The sequence below is a fragment of the Salarias fasciatus genome, chromosome 1 (genome assembly GCF_902148845.1).
Source record: "Salarias fasciatus chromosome 1, fSalaFa1.1, whole genome shotgun sequence".
Lineage (NCBI taxonomy): Eukaryota > Metazoa > Chordata > Actinopteri > Blenniiformes > Blenniidae > Salarias > Salarias fasciatus.
In genome coordinates this window covers 17,187,752-17,210,453 of record NC_043745.1, presented here as the reverse complement: position 1 = coordinate 17,210,453, position 22,702 = coordinate 17,187,752, and the positions used below count along the sequence as shown (strand labels likewise).

The 22,702-nt window shown below is 39.5% G+C and overlaps 2 protein-coding genes across 2 annotated transcripts; both read right to left on the bottom strand.

Moving 5' to 3' along the window:
* Positions 1-3,635: 3,635 nt before the first annotated feature.
* Positions 3,636-8,008, bottom strand: krtcap3 (keratinocyte associated protein 3). Its single transcript, XM_030092833.1, has 6 exons — positions 7,880-8,008; positions 6,548-6,732; positions 5,852-5,911; positions 5,524-5,721; positions 5,279-5,413; positions 3,636-5,034 (listed from the first exon to the last, which is right to left on the bottom strand). The coding sequence occupies exons 1-6, from the start codon at positions 7,890-7,892 to the stop codon at positions 4,963-4,965; spliced, it is 663 nt and encodes a 220-aa protein (XP_029948693.1). The 5' UTR covers positions 7,893-8,008; the 3' UTR covers positions 3,636-4,962.
* A 368-nt stretch (positions 8,009-8,376) lies between these two features.
* Positions 8,377-22,146, bottom strand: LOC115391792 (nuclear receptor-binding protein-like). The gene is made up of 18 exons (XM_030096149.1): positions 22,029-22,146; positions 21,264-21,658; positions 18,680-18,802; positions 18,379-18,480; positions 18,151-18,240; positions 17,873-17,913; positions 17,645-17,739; positions 16,898-16,981; positions 16,650-16,705; positions 16,470-16,565; positions 16,202-16,334; positions 15,374-15,461; positions 15,141-15,191; positions 14,651-14,786; positions 14,405-14,458; positions 14,174-14,237; positions 10,990-11,045; positions 8,377-10,657 (listed from the first exon to the last, which is right to left on the bottom strand). The coding sequence occupies exons 2-18, from the start codon at positions 21,495-21,497 to the stop codon at positions 10,598-10,600; spliced, it is 1,563 nt and encodes a 520-aa protein (XP_029952009.1). The 5' UTR covers positions 21,498-21,658; positions 22,029-22,146; the 3' UTR covers positions 8,377-10,597.
* Between the last annotated feature and the right edge of the window lie 556 nt (positions 22,147-22,702).

Here is a 22,702-nt window from a genome sequence, read left to right as displayed (position 1 = left end):
TATACAAGTTCAATTACTAAAAAGACCAAACAAAAATTGAGAACACTGGAATCAGAAATTAAAAAAACAGAGAATATGTACTTTACGAACCCCTGCCCGAAATTACATCAAAATCTATTGTTACTGAGATCACAATATAATGAAATTTCATCTTCAAAAGCCATAGCTAATTTATTAAAACTTAAACAATCATTTTTTGACCAAGGAGAAAAATCTGGTAAAATCCTGGCTTGGCGCATAAAACAATTTCAATTAGAAAGATCGATTACAGAATTAAAAAATGATAAAGGAGAAGCAATCCATGACCCGGCAGCAATAAACCACTCCTTCAGGGCATATTATGAAAAGTTATACAGCCCAGAGACTGAAGTTGATTACCTAGATCCAAGTACCCTCTCCTTTCTAGAAAATATAAACATTCCTACAATAGAGGGGGAGGAAAGTACTGCACTGGGAGCAAATTTGACCTTGGAAGAGATCTCAGAGGCAATAAAGAATATGAAATCTGGAAAAGCTGCAGGGCCAGATGGTCTGCCAATTGATATTTATAAAAAATTTGTATTAAAACTCAGGCAACCCCTCTTGGAAATGTTTACTGAATCAATTCAAAATGGAATACTTCCTCCCACCTTAAGAGGGGCGTTAATTACACTCCTTCCAAAACCTGGAAAACCTCCTGATAGGTGTGAAAATTGGAGACCAATTAGTCTTTTAAATTCTGATTTAAAAATTCTATGTAAAATCTTAGCAAAGAGATTGGAGTGCCTATTACCTGCCATTATCAAGGAAGACCAAAACGGGTTCATGGTGGGACGCCAGGGCTTCCATAATGTAAGAAGGGTGTTAAATATTTTGCACGAACAGAGGGAGATGCGAGATACAGCTTTCTTGGCATTAGATGCCGAGAAAGCTTTTGACAGGGTTGAATGGCCGTATTTATATGAAGTGCTTAGACGCTTTGGTCTGGGGCAGGGATTTTGCAATTGGGTCAAACTTCTTTATAATAATTCTTATGCTGAAATAATCACTAACAGCATTATCTCACCACCAATAAAGATAGGAAGGGGCTGCAGACAAGGCTGCCCCTTGTCCCCCCTGTTATTTATTTTATCACTCGAACCTCTTGCTATTGCTATAAGGGATCATGTTGCAATCAGGGGGATAACCCTTGGAAGACTTGACCACCGGATAGCTCTTTATGCGGATGATGTCATTCTTTTTTTAAAAAAATTACAAACATCTATCCCAACTCTTCTAGACTTAATTAAAAAATTTGGATCTATATCCGGCTACAAAATAAATAAATCAAAGTCCTCTATAATGCTTTTGAATTCTGAAGAGAGGTCAAACCCACCTAAATGCACTCGTCTATTTAGAAATGTGAATCATTTCACTTATCTTGGAATTGAAATTATGCCAAAACTGGAAGATGTCGTACCACGCAATTATACCCCAATTATTGAAAGTGTTTCTAAAACAGTGGAAAGATGGTCAAATCTCCAAATCTCATTGATTGGCAGAATTAATGTATTAAAAATGAATGTGGTCCCCAAATTTCTGTATCTGTTTCAGAATATCCCCCTGCCACCCCCATCAGAGTTTTTCCCCAAAATTAAAAAACTTTTAACAAATTCCTTTGGAACAATAGACGTCCCAGACTTCGCTTGTCCCTCTTATATTTGCCTTTTGACAGAGGAGGGCTTAAGTGCCCTAACATGCTCTGGTATTACTGGGCAACCCAACTCCGAACAATAATGTTTTACTATACCCCAGAAAATGCCCCTGCATGGAAATCTATTGAAATGCTGTCTCTTCAAGTGCCCCTCCCTAATTACTTATACTCTGACAAATACAACAAACTTACAAAGATAACGTACAACCCAATAGTAAAGAATATGATTCGTGTCTTGCATGCTACCCAAAGTTACTTAAAGGAAGCCTCATCCCTTTCTATATTTAGCCCAATCTGGGGCAACAATGACTTTGTTCCAGGCAGAAAAGATGGAGGCTTTAAATTATGGGCAGACAGGGGGGTGGGGTTAATGAGGGATGTCTATGGAAGGGATGGAAGACTTTTAACTTTTGAACAACTGGTTTTTAAATTTAATATTCCCCGTAAACATTTTTACAAATATCTGCAATTAAGAAATTTTATCAGATCCCGTCTAAGCAATTTCACACATATTCCCTCTATGTCTGTCTTGGAAACATTTCTAACCAAAAACCCTTACAACCGAGGTATAATTTCTGAAGCATATGACATGCTGATGGCATCTTCCTCTGAATCCGCTGATGCAAAACTTTTTGCTTGGAGAACTGACTTAAAGGAGGAGGTAACCATGGAACAGTGGAAGAAAGCTTGTAAAGTAGCTCAAGCACAGACATGTAATACACGTCTTAAAATACTTCAATTTAATTGGCTCATGAGAGTATATATTACTCCAGAAAAACTTCACAAATTCAACATTTATATCCCAGATCTTTGTAATAGATGTGGAGAAGAGAAAGGCACTCTGATCCACTGTCTGTGGTTATGTCCAAAAATTAAAGAATTCTGGAGAGAAGTCAGCAATAAATTACAGGAGATTTTGCATTTAAAACTAGTGTTGGAGCCTAAACTTTTTATTTTGGGGTTATATCCTGAAGAACTCCACATTAATGGTTATGAAAAAATTTTCATAAACCTGGGAATACTCCAAGCAAAAAGAGTTATTGCTTTGTCGTGGAAAGAGATGGGCAAACCAAGCATAACAAAATGGCTTAAAGAATTGTGTGAATGTTTATCAATGGAAAAAATTACTTACATCTTAAAGGATAAACAGGATACTTTTGAAAGAGTTTGGGGTCATTTCATCAATTACATTATGAACAAGGATCTGTCTTATTTACTTAGAGAATCTGGGACGTCATAACCCTGTACAGTTTCACAACAATCCTGTATTTTGGCAGGGCTGCTCAGCCTCTGGAAGGACTCTCATGTACTCAAATGCTGATTTTGTAAATGTACCTTGTGGTTTGTTTGTTGGTTTATAAAATGTAAAATCTTAATAAAAATATTATTGAAAAAAAAAAAAAAAAACAGTCTCACAGATTGGAAGAATGGACACAAACATCATGGGAGACATCAAACTCCAAACACATGCAAAATGACTTCAAGACACAGGACACACTAAAAATACATAATGCAAAAGCGTTTTAGGTCTTTGGGGATGGTTTGGGTCCTCTTGTGTGTATGTGTCCAGGAACTTGCTGGATAATAATAATCCTCTCATAATTACCCTTTAACCTCATCATAGTTTTAAGTGTCCAGATAGAAACGTAATGACCCTCTAGGGTTACAACATCGTCGGTTGTGATTGTATCAGTCAACACAATGTCAATATTTATCCCTTAAAGCATCAGGATTAGTACTGTGTACTATGATTCCCTTCTGCACGATTGAGCATGACACTAGATTAACCGTTTCATGGCTGATCTAATCTGATCCTCTGCTGTCGTTGAGCTGCGGGGGGTCTGCAGCAGCTGAGGCTGCACTGGCCCACATACCGGTTTAACCTCCTCATGTGACCCCACTTAACATCTACCCACAGCACTGTACTCGTATAAACACAATCCGTACAGAGCTTGATGCCAGATTAGTTTTTATTTAGGCAGTTCAGAGTACATTTCCTAAATGTCCTCACAATATTCCTCATGGCACTGAATTTTAGCAGTTTAAAGTACATGAACAGTCAGAGATGACTGTAAACACAGACACATAAAACAGGTTAGAAAAAGATGCCTATCTTCTGTCTTTCTGTTGTCCATCTTATTTAATCAATTCAAATGAAAAAAAACAAACAATGAAACTCAGTAAGTCGTATAAAACATGCTTTCAGATTTATTCTCCAACCAGTTTACCAGACCTCTGTGCTCCATTTGATGAACCTTTTTATGGGTTTCAAAACATTTCTGAACAAATAAAAATGTAGATGAAAAACCAAGCACAATTAAAATTACAAGCAAAAATGTCTGAAAGGAAACAAAAACCTCACATAATAACACATTTGCTTTATTTGTTTGAGGTGTGTTCAACAAGCCAATGGTTTGTCCCATATACTGTAACACTGCATTTAAATATGAACACTCACCAAAGCTAGCTTTGAAAGATTCAATTAAAAGTTATCATTTAAAAAGAAGCCAAATGTTTATTAGTGGGTTTCTGACCAAACACATCATCTGCATAGCTTAGATAGCAGATGAACATTCATTGAAATAAACAGTAATACACAGTTTACTTCACATGACAGTGAGATTTTTTGGAAACATTAGTCTGTTGAACACATCGCAGATAAAATGGAGTGACTTTGAATAACACTAATAATAATAAAAATACAACATCAAATATATTCATAAATTTTGGAAAAATGAGAGTTAGTACAAAGTAAAACATGACTATCATGAGGAAGAATAAAAGTCTTCATCTGGAAAGGTAGCAGGCTTTCTTCAGAAACAAAGGATTCTTCATATAGAAAGACGTGCCTAACATGACATATTCAGTACATTTGAACCTGAACAGTCAAAGAACACTGGTAAGACTGAAAGTATCATTAACATCCAACTTTAACTTCATTAACTTTAACTTAAATCCTACATCTCCACAGAAAGATGTCAAATATGAAATAAATGGACTAAAATGTATGTTTTTACATGTCTCACTATTAATCAATGAATGACTGATGGGTTTCATTTCATACTGATGCTCCACTGTAACCTGCTCAACACAAGGGTTAGTTTTATAAACCGGTGTGACAGAATACAGCAGAACCATTGAAAGAATTTTTAATCAAAGAGTAACGTACTTTGCTGCAGTGACACATCTAATTGTAATCAACTGCAGGGCGAATCTGTCTGCTTGTGCAGAGACGCAGTGATTATGTTCTGTTCACATCAAGCATTGTCCTTCCCGCTTCCTCTTTTTGGTTAATCTTCAGGACTGGAGGGCTGTACAATCAGCCGTTGGCTGTGGGGGGAGCGCGCAGCCTCTTCCTCCAACTAGAAGAGAGAGTGAAGTAAAATATAAAAGAGAAATGAGACAAATGCCTCCTGTGTCTATAATAATAACAGAGTGAGAAGGGTGTTTGGAGGCTCCTTTGATTTAGAAAATGACAGGCAAACTGGGAGTATACATGTGTGAATAAGTCTTAGAACAAATATTTGAGTGTGTCTGAGTCAGACAGATGCACATCAGAGTTACGCCCCTGAAGCATATCCGCCTGCCTCAGACAAAGACACACACCTGCTCTTTGATGTAGCGGTTCCCACAGGGTCCCAGCCCTCTGAGAGCCAGCCCAACGAGGAAGCACCACACTGACAGTCCAGCCTCGGCCGCTGAGAACGCAGCACAGGGGATCCACAGAGCCAGGGTGGTGTCCTGAGAGACAACGGGTAACAAGAGAGTTAGTTTTATTTGACTTGTTTTGTCATTTTGCAGAATCTCAAAGTGGATTGGAGCTTCATTTGCAGAGTGACGCTTGGACTCACATAGATTCTTGTTGTATCAAACGGACAGTTGGAACTGATCGGTGACCGAGCATTGATGGGCACCTCTGTGTCGTTGCAACCCCTCATCAAACCTTGCCCATTGTAGGCCACAGTGATGCTGATGGTCAAGATGAGCCCAACGCTGCAGGCTGCTGATATTAAGGCATTCAGGAATGAAGTGATCAGGAGCCCTATTTGCTGGGGGCACACAGGAAACATCACGTGCGATACAAATGGAGAGAAAAAAGATAAGTATTAGTTAATGAACAACACAGAATGAATGAAGGAACATAATGGATTAGCATCTGAAGTTAAATTAAATTTTTACCAGTTTAATCACATGGAGGTTCCTGGATACCACAATGGCAATGATCCCCGTGGCAATGCTCTGGAAGATTTAAGAGATAAATTCGTTCTTTCAGCTCGGCATGGTGCATTAAATCGTGTCTCACAAAAAGTAATCCTGGCCGCAAGAAAATGTGACTGTATATTCAATTAGTAAACTAAACTCCAGAAAATAAAAAGAAGGGAAACAAAAATGAAGCATGGTTTAACCAGAACCAATCACTGTAATAAGAAGTAATTCACAACAGATATCTTATGCCGTATTGATGCATTCCATATTTGTCTGTATACCCTCTGGTAGAGAACATTTCAGACAAAAAGTGAAAATAGACACTATCGCCACCAACAAATTGGCATTTTTGATGGTTCAGTGCAGTGAAGCCTGCCCTAGAGGGACTACTAACTGGTTTGGAGAACCAGCTTTCCTATGGGCAAGTCCAGTCTTGATTGTTCAGAAACACACGCCACACTATTCCTGAGCCACATAAACTGCGATACTCAAGTATACACATGCAGTTCTGATCCGCTGGAAACTGTAAACCTTTGAGTGTAATGCTGTTTCTTCACAATTTTGTGTCATATTACTTCAATATATAATCATTGGTTGAAAGGATGCAAATTCTAAGTTTCCATTCTTGAACTGATAAGTTCTCATGAAAGTAGGCAAATCTAAACTCACCAGCAGACCAGAGGTGACCGAGATGATGTTCGCTACAGTGTATTCAGTAGAGATGTGCTCTCTGAGATTGGTAATGTGTCGGAGAACGTTGCCATGGACAATGGCTCCCAGGATGAAGCTGATGTGGCCGACCAAGATGAGAGTTAATCCTTTTTTCATCAGCCTCCCTGGCCCTTTGTCCTTATCTAGATGACAGAAAAACAAATGGCACGATCAAAAGCGTGTTCCACTGATAATTCAAGAAGCCAACAATTTATTTCCCAAAACTACAAATTTATTCTGTTACTGTTCAAATGAGACTGTGTTGAGGACAGAGTAATTTTAAGAGTAAAACAACTGATAAAAGTGTGTCCGCCCATGATAGAAATGTGTGTTGATTAAGCACAAACTATCATTCTTGATAATTTTTATACATTGGCAGTTGTCAATATTTTCAGTGAATGGTTTCTCCATTTAAAATGTATTATCACATTTTAGCTTTTGACTACAATACTTATTTATTTGCATTATATGCAGTGTTTCACATTGCCAAGGACGTTTATATCTGCAACTACCAAATATAAGTTTATCAAATCTAAAACACATACACAGAAACATTCCAAGCTTTGTTTTATTCGTTAACATATTAGATCATAAGCCATGTAAAAAGAGTATCTCAGTACCTCTGTTTTGGAAGGTTTTTACATTGTTAAACAATCTTAATCTTAAGAAACTTAATTATACTTTAAATAATGATGGAAGCATATAGTATGACTGCAGGAAAAAAATTGATAAGATTTTCAGGAGTACTCTTATGTCAGCTGTATAAGTTAATTACCTAGATAAGTCTGAAAACCAAATCAATAAAGCCTATTATGTGATTCGTGAATGCTATTGTGTGTGCATGCCTGCAAAAGTCATCGTTCAGAGTGAACAGATGAGTGTGAAATAACGGAGAAATAACATACACCTTCTGCTTTTACTATGCTGCAAATCGACTGTTGTCTCAACAGCACAGAGTTCCTCAAATAGGTTTCAAGATTAATAATTGTCCAGTAAAGATTGAAAGATTCCAGATACTGACTGACTGCAGGAGTTTCCTGAATGAGTCAGAAAGCTTTCTTTACAGAAGAGGTTAAAAAAAACACTGACATGAGGGATCTGCGGTTAACTTCACTTAAATTTTATGTTCTGTTGTCAGAAAATAAAACACACCTACTGTTGTGCACAATAAAACATCATTGAATGAACAGGCTGGAGGCTCCGCGAGCCTGAGGCCAGTTTGCCGAGGCGGAGCAGCGAAACTCGTCCCGCAGCTCTTCAGTTACAGCGTCAAGCTTCAGCCACACTCACCGAAGCTGAACATCTCTCCGCCGCTCCTGAAAACGACGTCCTTTAATCCAAACTATGTCCGGGATTTCAACAAACCCCCGAAACAACACCGCAGCACAAACACCAAGCCACACGGACGGGCCTTTGTCAACTTCCTGTATGACGTCAGCGCTCACCTGTCAGCCACCTGTCACCTGCACACGGAGGGGCGCAATAACCGCAGATTTCACTCACAGGGGATTCTCAGTCATCATATTTAAACATGCTTAAAACCTTTTAGTATAAACTGGTGTAGTGGTCAGCACGAGTCTTGGCCACAATAAAGAAAGAATAAAAATGACAGGGTCATTTTTAAATTGTCAGCGTGAATATTCTGCTTTGTGAACTGAAATTGCTTCTGAGGACCCTGAGCCGGATAAAGCCATATAGAGGACAGATAGAGGTGCAGTTTGAGCATGGATACATTACAGGCATCTGTTATTTAACAATGGCATAAAAAAAAAGGTGGAAAACACAAATAAAGAGAAGCAGTTCGCACATTTATTTGTAAGAACAGGCACTCTTTCACTTTGTCGGTGTACAGGTCTCTGAAAAGACTTGTGCATTTATCAACATTCACGTCACGTACAAAATACAAGAATTTCCAAGTACAACCAAAAGCTCACATCATGGAGTGTCAGGCTTAAGCTGCCCACCCTGTACGATTATTTAATAACCAGTTTCATCACCACCAATAAATTGGGTGGAAAAGATAGTAGATAAGAGAGAAGATGAGTACACAGCCCTGGTCTGTACAACGGTGGGCATTTACATTCTCCTGGCTGACTTCTGAGAACATCTTTGGAAAATACATTTCTATAAGATGGCAAGTAAAGAAAAATAAAGTAAACAACAAATTAAGATAGGCTATACATGTGCAGCAAAAACAAATACAGCTCGAAGCACAGTAGTAAGTACCCTGAATACATGTAACAAAAACATACTGGAGAAAAAAAAAAGACACTTGTTGAATAAATGACTTCTATGAACGCAAAGCTGAGGTTCCAGAATCAGAGTACAACTCGGTCAGAAAAAAATTCATTTAGCATTTTCAGTAAAGTACCAAAAAGAAAGCTATGGTCCACAACAGTATCCGAATTGATACTGTTTTTTTTTTTTCCAATACAAATTGAATATTTCGTTTTTATTGTTGCGTCCGGCGTTTTAAGACCCAGAATGGTTTGAGTTCTTTGTTACAGTACCAGTAGTTTACAGAGATTTGGTACTGAATGTGAGAGAAAAAAAGGCCTCCTGTGACTCCCCGACACTCCCCGCAACAAAGGTCTGGAAAATTACTCCTTTGTGATATAAAAACATTGTACCCCAGAGTCTGCACTGAGAACTGTACCATCAATCCACCGTCAGTTTTACAGAACTGTAAGATAGCAGGCTGAAAACAAGAGCAAAAACAATGTGGTCACCTTCGCACACAAAAAGGACCAGAGTACGGAAAAACCTACAGTACAGAGCATCTGTAGCATAGAAAACACTCACACATACACATCTATCAGGGAATAACTAAACCCTCTTTCTTTAAGTTATGGCAGCTGAGTTCAGTGCGCAAGTGTCTTGTTTAAAAAAAAAAAAAAAAAAAAAAATCTAGAGTAGCATGTGTGAACCCAACACAACAAGCAGCAAATGGCAAAACTGCAACCCCCCCCCACAAGAAAAGGAAAAACAGCGAACTTTAAGGCACATGTGCCATCAGAAACGAGAAGAAAATCTAGACACATTACAAAAAAAAATCTAATTTTCATTCACAGTAATACAAAGTAACCATCATTTTCCAGGGAAAATTGACAAAACAGATTCCCCAAACAAGCTACCAGTTACATTTGTTCCATATTAGCATCTTTTTCTAACAATTCTGAAAAAGTTGTGTGTTTGCAATCCAGTTTTTAAACTTCATTTAATCTAACAGAGCTGGGAATGCTGTTATCTATAAAGCCAAAGAAAGAAAGGAGCCAAAAAAAGAGCATGGACTATGAGGAATAATGATCTACAGAGGAGTGACCTGCCTTACCTTGAACAGGCTTTATGTGCGTGTAAATGTATTTATCCCTCTGTAGGGAATCCCTAGATTTTCTGATTGTCGACCAATGCAGATCCCAGCAGTGAAATCTAGACGTACAACAGCAGAGTTTGTTGCACACCAGTGAAGCCGGTACCGGTTTTTGCTGATATTTTAGAGCAACTCCTCCAAGAAAATTCATAATATAAACACGGTAGAATGCAGCTGTGCGCTTGAGGAAAAAAAAAAAAAAGTGTTTCAACATAAAACTGCAAGTAGCCAGCGCTCTTATAACCAGGTCACAACAGGTCATAACAAGAGGGCGGCCTCAAAATTCCGTTTGTCCGGCTCGTCCACACATAAGTACAGTATGACTGTGTGTTCTCAAAAACAAAAACAACAGATGAGTTTAGGCTGTTGCTTTGGAGCCACCTGACATCATTTTTAAGGAGTTTTTATGAAGTCTTATTCCCGCATTTACGGGAAACCCCACTTCTTTGGTCATGTTACCGCCAAAAGTTTCTACATAAGATACAACGTAAAAAAAAAAAAAAAAAAAGAAGAAAAAAGGAAAAACACCCCACTGAATACAGTGTGCTATGTAACAACAACAACAAAAAAATACTATGTAACAAAGTTGAGGGCATATTTATAGTATTTAGACAGTAACATTGTGGAAGAAATCGCTGCTAGTAAAGAGCCTGGTTGAGCGTTTCTTCTAGGAGTGAAGCTATTTTGTTTTGGTCCATCTGTGAAAAGAATGCAGACATTTTGATCAATCAATCATATTACTGACAGTGTAAACACCAACAGAACCCAAACACAAATCTTAAAAAAGATCAATTTCTATGAGTCATTTAGGGATTCACCAATAAGAAAAGGTACGTATGTAACAGACAAATCAAAAGAATATTCAACATGAGAGTGGCTTTCTAAGTAAGAGGGCACAAGAGCACAGTCAGTCTTCAGGGCAAAAAACTTGTGTTGGCAAATTTATGTGATCATGTTTTGATGAAACCCTGCAGAAGGAGAGCTCTCTCTCACTCACACACACACTCACACACTCTGTTTTGGCACCCACCTCACTGATCAGGCCCAGTTGCACTAACTCTTCAGCCAAGTCCTGGACCTTCTCATCTGAAACACACATCAGCACAGCTGCTGAGTGCAGGTCAAAGACATGGGGCATCACTTTCACATTAATGTCACCTCACACACACACACGTCCAGTAGCAACAGGTCAGGCTCAGGGCAAGTATTGAGTTTACAAAATCTGTTCCGACTCAGACAGCCGAAGGGCTCCATCTACGGACCCAGTTTACTGCAGAGTATATTATATCGTATTTTTATGGTTTTGTGAACACCTTGTGAAAGATCTAACTGATAGCCTATAATGAAAAAGTCTAAAGAGAGATTCATATCGGACCATAAAAAGGAAACACTTTTTTAAAAAGCATAATCTTTTTTTCAGGCCTGATGCATCAGAACATGTCTGCTTTTTGAATATTCATTTCCCCTTTTAACTGTGAACAGTTCGCAGCTCCTTCTCTTCTCAGTCACTTGTTTCTGGGAGATTCATTTTTCTTCTTTCTAAATCTTAACGCTCTAATATGGTGAGTTCGCTTCAACTATCTCACTGAACTGCAGTTTCCCAAAATGCAATCCTTTTTGAAAACAGTAATACTGCCTGTATTGAATGTTCACTTTGTTAACAGTCTTTCTCTCTCCATCAAACATTTACATTGCAGCGACTCTGCCTCAGGAAAAAAAACCCCGCAAAAACTTCAGACAATGCAGTCAACAGTGAAAGCTGCACAACAACCTCCGTGTTATATGTGTGTGTATATACATATATATATACACACACACACACACACACACACACACACACACACACACACACATACATATATATATATATATATATATATATATATATATATATATACACATATATGAAACCTTCTTCAACACATACAAACAGGAAGGAACTTTCTACCTTTGTGAAAAGGGAAGGAAAGTTAGAATGTCACACACAGAAAGTCGAACAGCAACTAAAACATCAAGCTCTGCATAAAAAAGAGAAGTTGGAACATATCTAAGGCTGCCGGAAATATAAAGTAAGTTAGTTAAATATAAGTTTACTAGGATTTGATATCATGAAAATGAGACCGGTAAAATGTAGTGTGATGACATTTGGAGTTTCTTTTCTCGTTCTAATGACAAACTTATTTAAAAAAATAAATAAATGCTTATGCTTAACTTTGCACTTTTGCTGTTATTTTAGTTCCAGCCCAAAGAAGACACATTCTTGGCCTGTGTGCAGTGAGCAGAGGAGCCACGGTCTATCAGTTTTTAATAACCGAGCTGTCAATTTACAACTGGGCAAGGAATGTAGGTGGGACAACATGAAGTACAAGAGCTGATGAAGCTTCAAAGATATGATAAGGAGAAAAAAAAAAGACATGAAAAGGAGACTGTTTCTAAAGTTGAGTGAGGCTTCCTTAGTTCTTGTGGTTTGACATGAAATACTCAAATGCAATTTATATGGAAAAAAAAAACATGTGAAGGCATTGTGAGAGGGTGCAGCAGTCTGCACAGGTGAACTGAGTTTCTCAGTCAGTGTGTGACCCTGCACTGTGCACCTTTGGACTTTAGCGTGTTGATAAAGAGGCTTTAAAGAATACCCCCTGATATCAGCACCAAGGTCTGTTTACCGACGGAACAAGGCATGCTATTGAGACTGATTAGTGTGTCTGGGTGTGTCCTGACGCAGACTCGTGTATCTGAGTGGACGTGACATATGACGTGGGAAACGTTGGAAAAGAGTCAGAAGACGAGAAACAGTAAATCCAGTGGGTGTCAGTGTGTGTGAGAGACAGCGTGTGTGTGAATGAAAGACAGGGAGATGAAAGCCTGGGAAGAGATGGGCCAGAGGAGGTGACAGCTGTCAGCTGCACTCTTTCACAGGCCTGGCATTCCCAACACGCCTGCAACATTATACATGCCTCCCATACCTGCGTGTGCATGTGCATATCAGATCATACTGCCCGTGACACTCTGACCTGCTGGAGCCCACTTTCTCACTCAGAGGCTCTTTTTTGGCTGCGTCCAAGCTTGATTTGCATATTAAGAAGAAATATTCCTTCTGCTAATTAAAAAAAAAGTCATCTTACACTGAACCAAAATCTTTTCTGTAACTGAAACGATGACATAAATTGTTGAAATGTATAATAAAAGTGGTCGAAATACTTTTGTCAAAACGGACCTAAGGTTTTCATACCACACAAGCGACAAGCAGTCTGCTGGCCCAAAATAGTCCTGCATACTGTATATTGTGACACCATTCAGGCTCTCTGAAACTTCACTCTCACTTTCATACATGCCTCAGCATTCACAGGCGACGAGAGGCCCGGTGTGTTAAATCAGTGCAGCAGAGACCGACTCCGCTCACACAAACACGTTTATCTTTCAAGATCATCTCCGATCAAATGTAAATCTGCTGCTCAGCATTCATCTAAAACATCCACACGGATAAACTGACAGTAAAACTCCCCTCGCCCTGTGCAATCTGATATTTTTTTACTTGTTTAGAAAACATACAAACACACATGCGCAAAACACGTGTCAATCTCTCACCAGCACCACGAAGCAAATGCTGAATGCTTTCTGCTTCATTCTGTTTTTTTTTTTTGAAACCTAAACCAAGAGCCACTCAATAGAATGACAAGAAATGATGATCTGAATGCTTCATCTGGAGGAAATACTGAGGGACAGAACACTTCTCTCAGCATTAAATTGTGAAGCCAAACTGTCTCCCATTGGTCAATATCTTGATGCTTCGGGTGGGGCAGAAGCGGGTAACTGGTTATTCTGCAGCTCTTCTTTTTGCAGTCTGTGAGTTTGTTTCCAAACATTCATGCATCATTGGTCTCAAAGGTTAAGAGGAGAGGAAAGTAATTTTAATCAAATCTGAAGCTCATTTAATTGGAACAAAGTTAGAATGATAAATTCTAGAAAATAATAATTAAACTAGAAGCCATTCTTAATAGTTTAACTCTTGAATTCTAACTGTATTTTCACATATTTAAGTGAGGATGATGTTTTCGAGGCCATGACCAGGATCAAATTTGCCCACGTCAGGTGAAGAGTGTAGCAATTCAACTTACCCTTTCAAGCTTATTGGTTTTCTACTGAATCTTGACGTCAGTCTATTTCACAATGTACAGAGTTTCATAGAAATGAAGACATAAACTTGATCTTACGAGGTAACATGTCACAGCTTAGGTGTCGATTCAGTTTGTCCTCCAGTTTCAGTAACAATGTCAACTACAAGGAGAGAAACAGAAAATTCATGAATTCTTCAAAATGTTACAAGAGTGGGAATTAACACATTCATGGAGTGTTAGCAGGTTGTTGTAAAGGAGAACACTATAACTGAAATTTGAATAAATCAAAGCAATAAACGATCATTCTGTTAACTGCAAAACACTCACATGGTACTTTGCTCCCTCCTCAATAGGTTCACAGTTACACTGCATCTGAATGACCTGCAGTAGAAACGATAACTTAAACATGAACGGTTCCAAACTAGTAAGAAAACAACATCAGGACAAAAGTTATCAATGCTGAAGAAAACTCCAGTGTGTGTTCGGTAGGATTTCATAAAGAAACAGAATGATTACAGGGGAAACATCCATAAAACTGCATTTATTGTAAACAGGAAAAGCAGCTTCACACACCCTGCGTGTCTCCAGCTCTGCAGGTTCAGGGGTGGGGGATTTCACCATGGGAAGGACAACAGGAGATTTAACCGTCTCCTTATGAGCCTGCTGAGGACAGGGCACTCCAAAAGCTGTCATCGGATAAATCCCATTCCTGTCCCAGGAGGGAGTCCCACGCAATCAGAGGAAGATGCATACAAGTCAAAAACAGTGTATTAGTATAGCATATTAGAAGAGGAGTGGGTGTGAGAGATGCTCTAACCAGGAAATACAACTGAAATATGATGAACTCAAAGCAGACAAAGAGATGCAGAAAGACATTCTATGAAAGGAAGATTCTATGATTAATGCTTAGGAGAGCAGGACTGAAAGAGTTCAAATTTCAAAACACAGTTTGTGATACTTTACTGCCCCCATGTGGTCATAAAGGGTTGTTCCACTTGAGCTTAAATAAGTTGAGCGTGCAGCAAATGTTTTGAATGTTGCGTTGCACATATTTTTCTCTCACCTGACATCTTCTAGGAATTTGTCCAGCTCCAAGGCAGGAAACTGTGAAAGTCTACATAGAAAAATAAACAACCTTTTAAGCAACATAGCTCAAAAGAAAATAACATGCCTTTCTCAAATAATAAGGGAAGCGGCACAAAAACAGAACAAATGAAACATCATAAGGTTTATTATGTGAAGGTCTGTATGTGTTGGCTTAAGATTATTTGTGTTTGTGGAGTTCCAGGTACTTACTTGAGCTGCACGTCTTTCGTCTCAGCGAGAAGCAGGTTGGAGTCCAGATTCTTCGTGATCTCTTCCAGAGCATTTTCCGGAATCATGTCTGGACAATTAGAAACATGTCACATGAAATTTAACACGTCACTTTTAAAACTTGACAGTTTCTTTTGTAGCAATACCAGATGATGTGCGAGAAGAAAAAGTCTCAATGAAGGTTCCTCAACTGGCAAGTTCACAAGTTTTAAATTTTATAAAAAAAGTAGTTATTTTGTACAATGAGATTGCTAAATATTTAAATCTGAAGCTAAATGATAGTCAGTGCCAACTGTGTGAACACAGCTGCAGTCTGGTTGTGAGACTGCACAGTGATGTAGTGGTTCATAATCTTGGCTTAGAGCAAAACTTTCTCAGGCTCGACTCCAGTCGGGGCTTTTTGATGTGCATTTTGTTCTGGTTCTGATTAACTGCTGGTGTTACTTTATTACATAATATATTATTGCCACACGGTGCAGTGGTTAGCGCTGTGCGGCTTTCTGCCTCTGTGTGTTTGCCCTGTGGTGGACTGGTGACCTGTCCAGGGTGTACCTGCCGTCGCCCAGAGTCAGCTGGGATTGGCTCCAGCGCCCTGCGACTCCCAGCAGGATTAACTGATATGGAAGATTTCAGGATGGTTGTGTTTGCTGTGTGATGAGCTGTCCAAGATAACCCTGCCTTCTGGTTTTCAGCCTCCGCAGGTGTGTGTGTGTGTGTGTGTGTGTGTGTGTGTGTGTGTGTGTGTGTGTGTGTGTGTGTGTGTGTGTGTGTGTGTGTGTGTGTGTGTGTGTTTGTTTCTCTGTCACTTACGTTGGTGGCTAACAATACAGTTTGCCGCCAGCAGTTTTAGGAGCGGCACTTCAAAGAGAGCCTGGTTGAACAGCAGCTCGTGGGCCGTCGGTCTCGTACTGGGATCACATTCCAGGCACTTTTGGATCAGTTCCTAAAAACAAACATCTGGGTTAAACATGCCTGAACAAACAGCTTGTACACAAACAGAAGAACTTTAATCAGTAATAAAACAGACTGATACATTAAATATATCATGAATATGAAACTTTGATTCTGTGCATCTCACCCTCTGCAGCGGGTCCTCCAATAGCTGTATGGCGTTGTTGATGGACTCCTGAGACACATATGATTCTCCGTTCCCCTGGATCTCCAACAGTGCCATCTGCAAAACATCAACACAAGTTTTCAAACTCTCCAGGGACCAGGTCTCAGCATGCTATACGAGATGTTACTGGTCCCGTCTCACCTCTAGAGCACACATGCCGAACGAGTAAATGTCTATAGCCGTGGTCACATCGTCAACTACAATGAGACAAACAGTATTTATAAAGAAGATCAAGTGAGGAGCGACTTTATATCACGGCCAGGTCATCAATGATGACTGAAATGTAGAAACACTAAGAGTCATTTCAAATTTTCTTTAAGGGCTGCAGCACAGTCACATTGTGAAGAAGAAGGCGAAGGACTGAAGTCTGATCTTGGTTTATGTCCTACCTCCATATTCTGGAGCAAAGAAGTGCAAATTCTTCTGTTCTTCATGACACGTCTTCACATGGCTGTTTATAGTGTCCGGAGCGACTGCAGGAAACAGGAACAGAGAATATAAAGAAGCGTGGTGGCTGGAGAAGTGAGTGTGGAGTGAAATTTGCTGTTTAATGATGAAGAGAATTAAAATATGAGTGAGAGCAGTCTGTAGGGTTAAAATGTTTGACTGTTTTGTTTTGGCAGTGAGTCAAAGTAACATCCAGTCCGTCCTCCATCCACTTTCTGCAGCTTGATGTCAGTGGCTGCTGAGAGGCTGTAGGAACATTTGAGCTCACCCAATGTTTGGCATTCTCTGACTGGATGAGTGAAGCACTAGAGAGACTCGCTGCACCATCTGGTGATGCTCACTTATCTAAAATGTAATCCAGTGTGTGGCGTTTGGAAGATTTCTGCTTGCAGAAATATGTTCACACAGAGCAGAAAAGTTCCCACACATATAATATAATGTTAAATAAAACTGCTATATGGATATTATTACAACAAAAGTTAAAGACTATCCAGACAGACTGAAGAAATTTCACTTCTGTCACTTAAAAAAAAACATTCAGGGACAGATGATATCCAGCAGCCTCTGTTATAATTCATTGAATGATTTTGTGTCTGAATGTTTTATTTATTGCCATCTGACTCCATTGAAGTTGTTTGAGCTCCACTTGCTGAAACGCAGGAGCGAAACCTTGTAATGTGATCGCGTACCGGATCCGATCTTGATGAGTCCGTTGTGCTGAATGAAGACAGTGTCACAGGTCAGGTTGCCATGGATGATGGGAGGGTCACACGAATGGAGGTAACTGCACAAAAACAAGGGGGAAAAAAAGAAGAAATGCATTACAAATACACGAGAGTCTGGACTATCACTTTAATAATTCATGTTGTAAACAGCCACAATGAAAAGAACATTAATTCTTAGAAACTTAGACTGACCTGAGAGCAGACAGGATCTGTGTGCACCATCTTTTCCATGCCTATGGGATCATTAAATGACATGAGAACATAAATGAACTAATTCTATGTCATCTGACTGAGCAGCACATGTTCTGTTGACCAATTTCTTTCTTTCCTTCTTCATCCACATAGCGAAAATGTTAACTTTTGCAGGATCTTTACAACTTAGCCCGTTCCTTTAAAGTGCAAGTCCGGTCTATTCTGTGATAAAAGATGATTTCGGATGTATTTAAATGTCTTGGAAAAACAGTTTTTACCTTTTCATTCATGGTCTTGTGATTCTTCTTTGTCTTTTTCAGAAACTGCTTCAAGCTTCCAGATGACATATATTCAGTAATGAAAATCACCTGAGGCAGGAAAAAGAAATTAGGGCACTCCGCGCTGAGTGATATCACTCAATGTAGATGAAACAAAAACAGACTCTTGTGGGAAGCGATGACGTTTTTGTGGCTGAAGCTTGCGCTTTGCAAAGCTTTTAGACTCACTCTGGCCCGGTTCTCCTTTGTGTCAGCCCAGTACTTGTGAAACTTGACAATATTGGCATGTTCCAAATGGATCAGGTTGTCAAATACAGCCTTCACTTTCTCCTAAATCAAGGATATAAAAATAAAACACAATTGCAATTCAATAAGAACAAAAATGACACACACAGAGTATAGATCATAGAAAATATGCTTCTTTTTTTTTCTTTACTATTCCAGTTCACATTTGGTTCAGGTTAGTGAAGGATCCTCACAGTGAATATTAGGCCTGGTCTTTTTCCTGCTCTACAACACGGAGCCTCACCTCCAGCAGTTTGAAATTCTTCCTCTCTGAAATCATGACTTCATTCCAAACTACCTCCACCCCTTCCTCTGTGTCCATGGCCAAGTATGCAGCATCTATCCCAGGCACATTGCGCTGATTCACCTACATTCGAGAGGAACAGAAAACATATGGCTCCATATTCCAGCAATGAAATGAACTCAGATGTAAAATAGTTCACAGAAGAACAACAATATTCTGTTTATCATTTTGTGGCACTATTATTTAATATTTAAATAATTTTCTTCTCGATATTATATCTGTATAAGCCTTATGTTTTGATTTGCTTGCCACTAAACAAACAATTTTTTTTTTTTTGAATAAATTGAAATGTTCACTACCAAAGAAAAGGACCTTGTAGTTAAGGATGAAATGTGTTGCTAATAATATGATGAACTAGAGCAGAGGTCTGCAACTTTAATGATCAAACAAGCCAGTTCTGTCCCAATTTCACACGCAGTGACAGCAAATGTGTTCATACGCTTCCTATCAAACAGAAAGACAAGTATCCTTTTGAAAGGCTGTCTTCCTGTGGAGCAAATACAAATTAGAAATAATTATTTACTTGGAGCTACTGAGACTTCATGTGGTGCTGTAGTGGTTGGCAATCTGGTTTTGAGGGTCTTTTATGTGAAGTTTTTATGTTCTTTCTGTGTATGTGTGGGTTTTGTCCAGGTACTCCAGCTTCACAGTCCAAAAACATGAGATGTGTGTGAGCTGATGTCTCCAAATTCCTTTTAGGAGTGAATCAGTGTGTACAGGTCCTTCTAAAAAAAATTAGCATATTATGACAAAGTGCATTATTTTCTGTAATGTACTGATAAACATTAGACTTTCATATATGTTACATTCACTACATACAACTGAAGTAGTTCAAGCCTTTTATTGTTTTAATATTGATTTTGGCCAAAAAGTAAAGAAAAACTAAAAATCCCTATCTAAAAAAATGAGCATATTCCATCCGACCAATAACAGAAAAGTGTTTTTAATACAAAAAAAGTCACCCTTCACATAATTATGTTCACTTATGCACTCAATACTTGGTCGGGAATCCTTTTGCAGAAATGACTGCTTCAATGCGGCGTGGCATGGAGGCGATCAGCCTGTGGCACTGCTGAGGTGTGATGGAGGCCCCGGATGCTTCGATAGCGGCCTTAAGCTCATCCACAGTGGGGGGTCTGGTGACTCAACTTCCTCTTCACAATATCCCACAGATTCTCTCTGGGGTTCAGGTCAGGAGAGTTGGCAGGCCAATCGAGCACAGCAATACCATGGTCAGTAAAGCATTTACCAGTGGTTTAGGCACTGTGAGCAGGTGCCAGGTCGTGCTGAAAAATGAAATCTTCAATTCCATAAAGCTTTTCAGCAGATGCAAGCATGAAGTGCTCCAAAATCTCCTGATAGCTGCATTGACCCTGCCCTTGATAAAGCACAGTGGACCACCACCAGCAGCTGACATGGCACAGTCACCTCTTCTAGTTGTGCAGCGTTTCCTGCCACACTTTTTCCTTCCCACAGACTTCCCACTGAGGTGCCTTGATACAGCACTCTGAGAACAGCCTATTCGCTCAGAAATTTCTTTCTGTGTCTTACCCTCTTACTTGAGGGTGTCAAGCAGTCAGGTCGGGAGTCTTACCCATGATTGCGGTTTTGAGTAATGAACCAGGCTGGGAGTTTTTAAAGGCCTCAGGAATCTTTTGCAAGTGTTTAGAGTTAACAAGTTGATTCAGATGATTAGGTTAACAGCTCGTTTTGAGTACCTTTTCATAATATCCTAATTTTTTGAGAGAGGGATTGTTGGTTTTTCTTTACTTTTTGGCCAATATCATCAATATTAAAGCAATAAAATGCTTGAACTACTTCATATATGAATCTAACATATATGAAAATCTAATGTTTATCGGTACATTACAGAAAATAATGAACTTCATCACAATATGCTATTTTTTTTTTTAGAAGGACCTGTATATTTCTCCGTGATGGACTGGCAACATGTCCAGGCTGGACAGGTGAATCCTTCTCAACACTTAGCATCACAAAACACGATAGAGAAAGGATGGATAGTTATTTACTGCAATTTTGTGAAAGCAAGAGGAAGCCACTACCAAAGAGCATGAACAGCTGCAAGTGGCACCAAAACGTTGGGCTGTACACTCTTGAAGTACTGGGACGTGACTTCAAAACTGACTATTTCTGTCTCTACAAGTCAAAGCAGTCTCAATAGCAACCAACACTGACATTACATATAACACCATTGTCCCCCTACAGTAAGCGGTGAGAGTGTGTGTGTGTTTGTGTAAGTGTAGTTGTGTGTACACACATATACATGGAGGGTTGGAGGGATGGCTTTTCTCGTTTGTGTTGTTTTATCAATGCTGTAAAGCACTTTGTGTTTCTTGTAGTATGAAAAGTGCTGTACAACTAAAGACTGATTTGACCGCATCGTTTTTTCCAATGAATACATCTTTTTATGACTTTGGTCTAAATGCTTAAGGGGAAAAAAAAGAAGAAGAAAGTATTCTTTTCTTAACTTCTGACACAGCACAGCTCCCAGGCTCTGCCTCACCTCTTCTCTGCGTTTCTGCCAGCGGCCACAGGGACTCTCCTCCAGGATCTCTGACTCATCTTCGCTCTCATCCTCATCCTCTGTTGCTGAGCTGGCAGGGGGCTGGATGGAGGCCACGGATGGAGACGCAGACGCCCCCCTTTGTACCTGAGGGGAACTACTGGACAGGTTTCCAGCAGTGAACTCTGACCTCCCCTCCTTACATGGAGTTGCCTTTCCCTCTGCCTCCGCCATCACCACAGACCTTGAGCACAGAGTAGTTTACAAGACTTTTGCCACTGAGCAGCAACAAGTGGGGTGTCTCGATCCTGCCGTGTCCTCTCTGTACGAACGGATCACATGTCCATCCTCGCCTGTGGCCTGGCTCAGCACGGTGGAGCTCAGCTGGAGGAGGACTGTAAACAAAGACGCACATTTAGGAAGCGTGGCCACACAGCTACGGCTGCAGCTGGCAAAAATCTGACAAACTGCACATGTCAAGGTAGTCCTCAATCCAGGTTCATCCAGATCATACAGAGGCGGGTCTTTTACTTCATTATTAGGAGTTTGAAGTCAGTGAGCATACGGACATTGTGCAGATAAACATAAATATATACTTAAAACAGTAATATACGTCAGCTAGCTTCGCAGTTGACACTCTTGTTAACGTGAGTTTGTATACATTCTACAACTCCTGTGCTAACTTTCTCCCAGCTAACAAGCTAATTAAAAGTAAATAAACAAATTACTAACATTAGCTTAGAGAGCAAGACGTCAAAATCTCACCGTGAAGGAGCCGCAACTGAAGATTTAGTAAGTTTTCGTTACATGCTGGTGAAAAAAGCAGTAAAATAGGCAAAAAGAATGGTAGTCCGTCATGAAAAGTGTTTCAAGTCTCTTTCTCTGAGCAGAAGTGGGAGGGGCGGGGCTGCGTCTGGGGAGCGCTTGTTTGCGTACAGAAAACGCATGTGGAGTTAAAGAAAAGTCCATGAACGCATTTCAAAGTGGGAAACTTTTTAAAATTTCATTTACATAAAACACTAAAGTTCAAAACAAAGGTTGGACAGTGTTTTGTTTTCCTTCCATAACAGATATTTATCATGAGCGCTTCTTTGCACTATTATTCTTTTATGGTTAAAATTTATGGAATTTCTCACTTTGTATTGAAGAGAGTGTGATGTGTTGTTTGGTATCGTGTAATGATTCAAAAATATAACGTTTGTTTTTTTCCCCCCACCCATTTGAATATGACATTTCCGTTTAAAGAGTAATTGAAGAGGGTGGTAAACATGGACAAATCAAGCACACCCTACATAGGATGCGAAGGCGATTCGCATACACAAGCGTCAAGATAATAACACCATGTGAATTGCAAATTTGTCAAGAGAGGCGCCCCCAAAGCAAACTGTCGCATTAAAGGGTATATTTATGGAACACGATTATGTAAAACATGTTACACA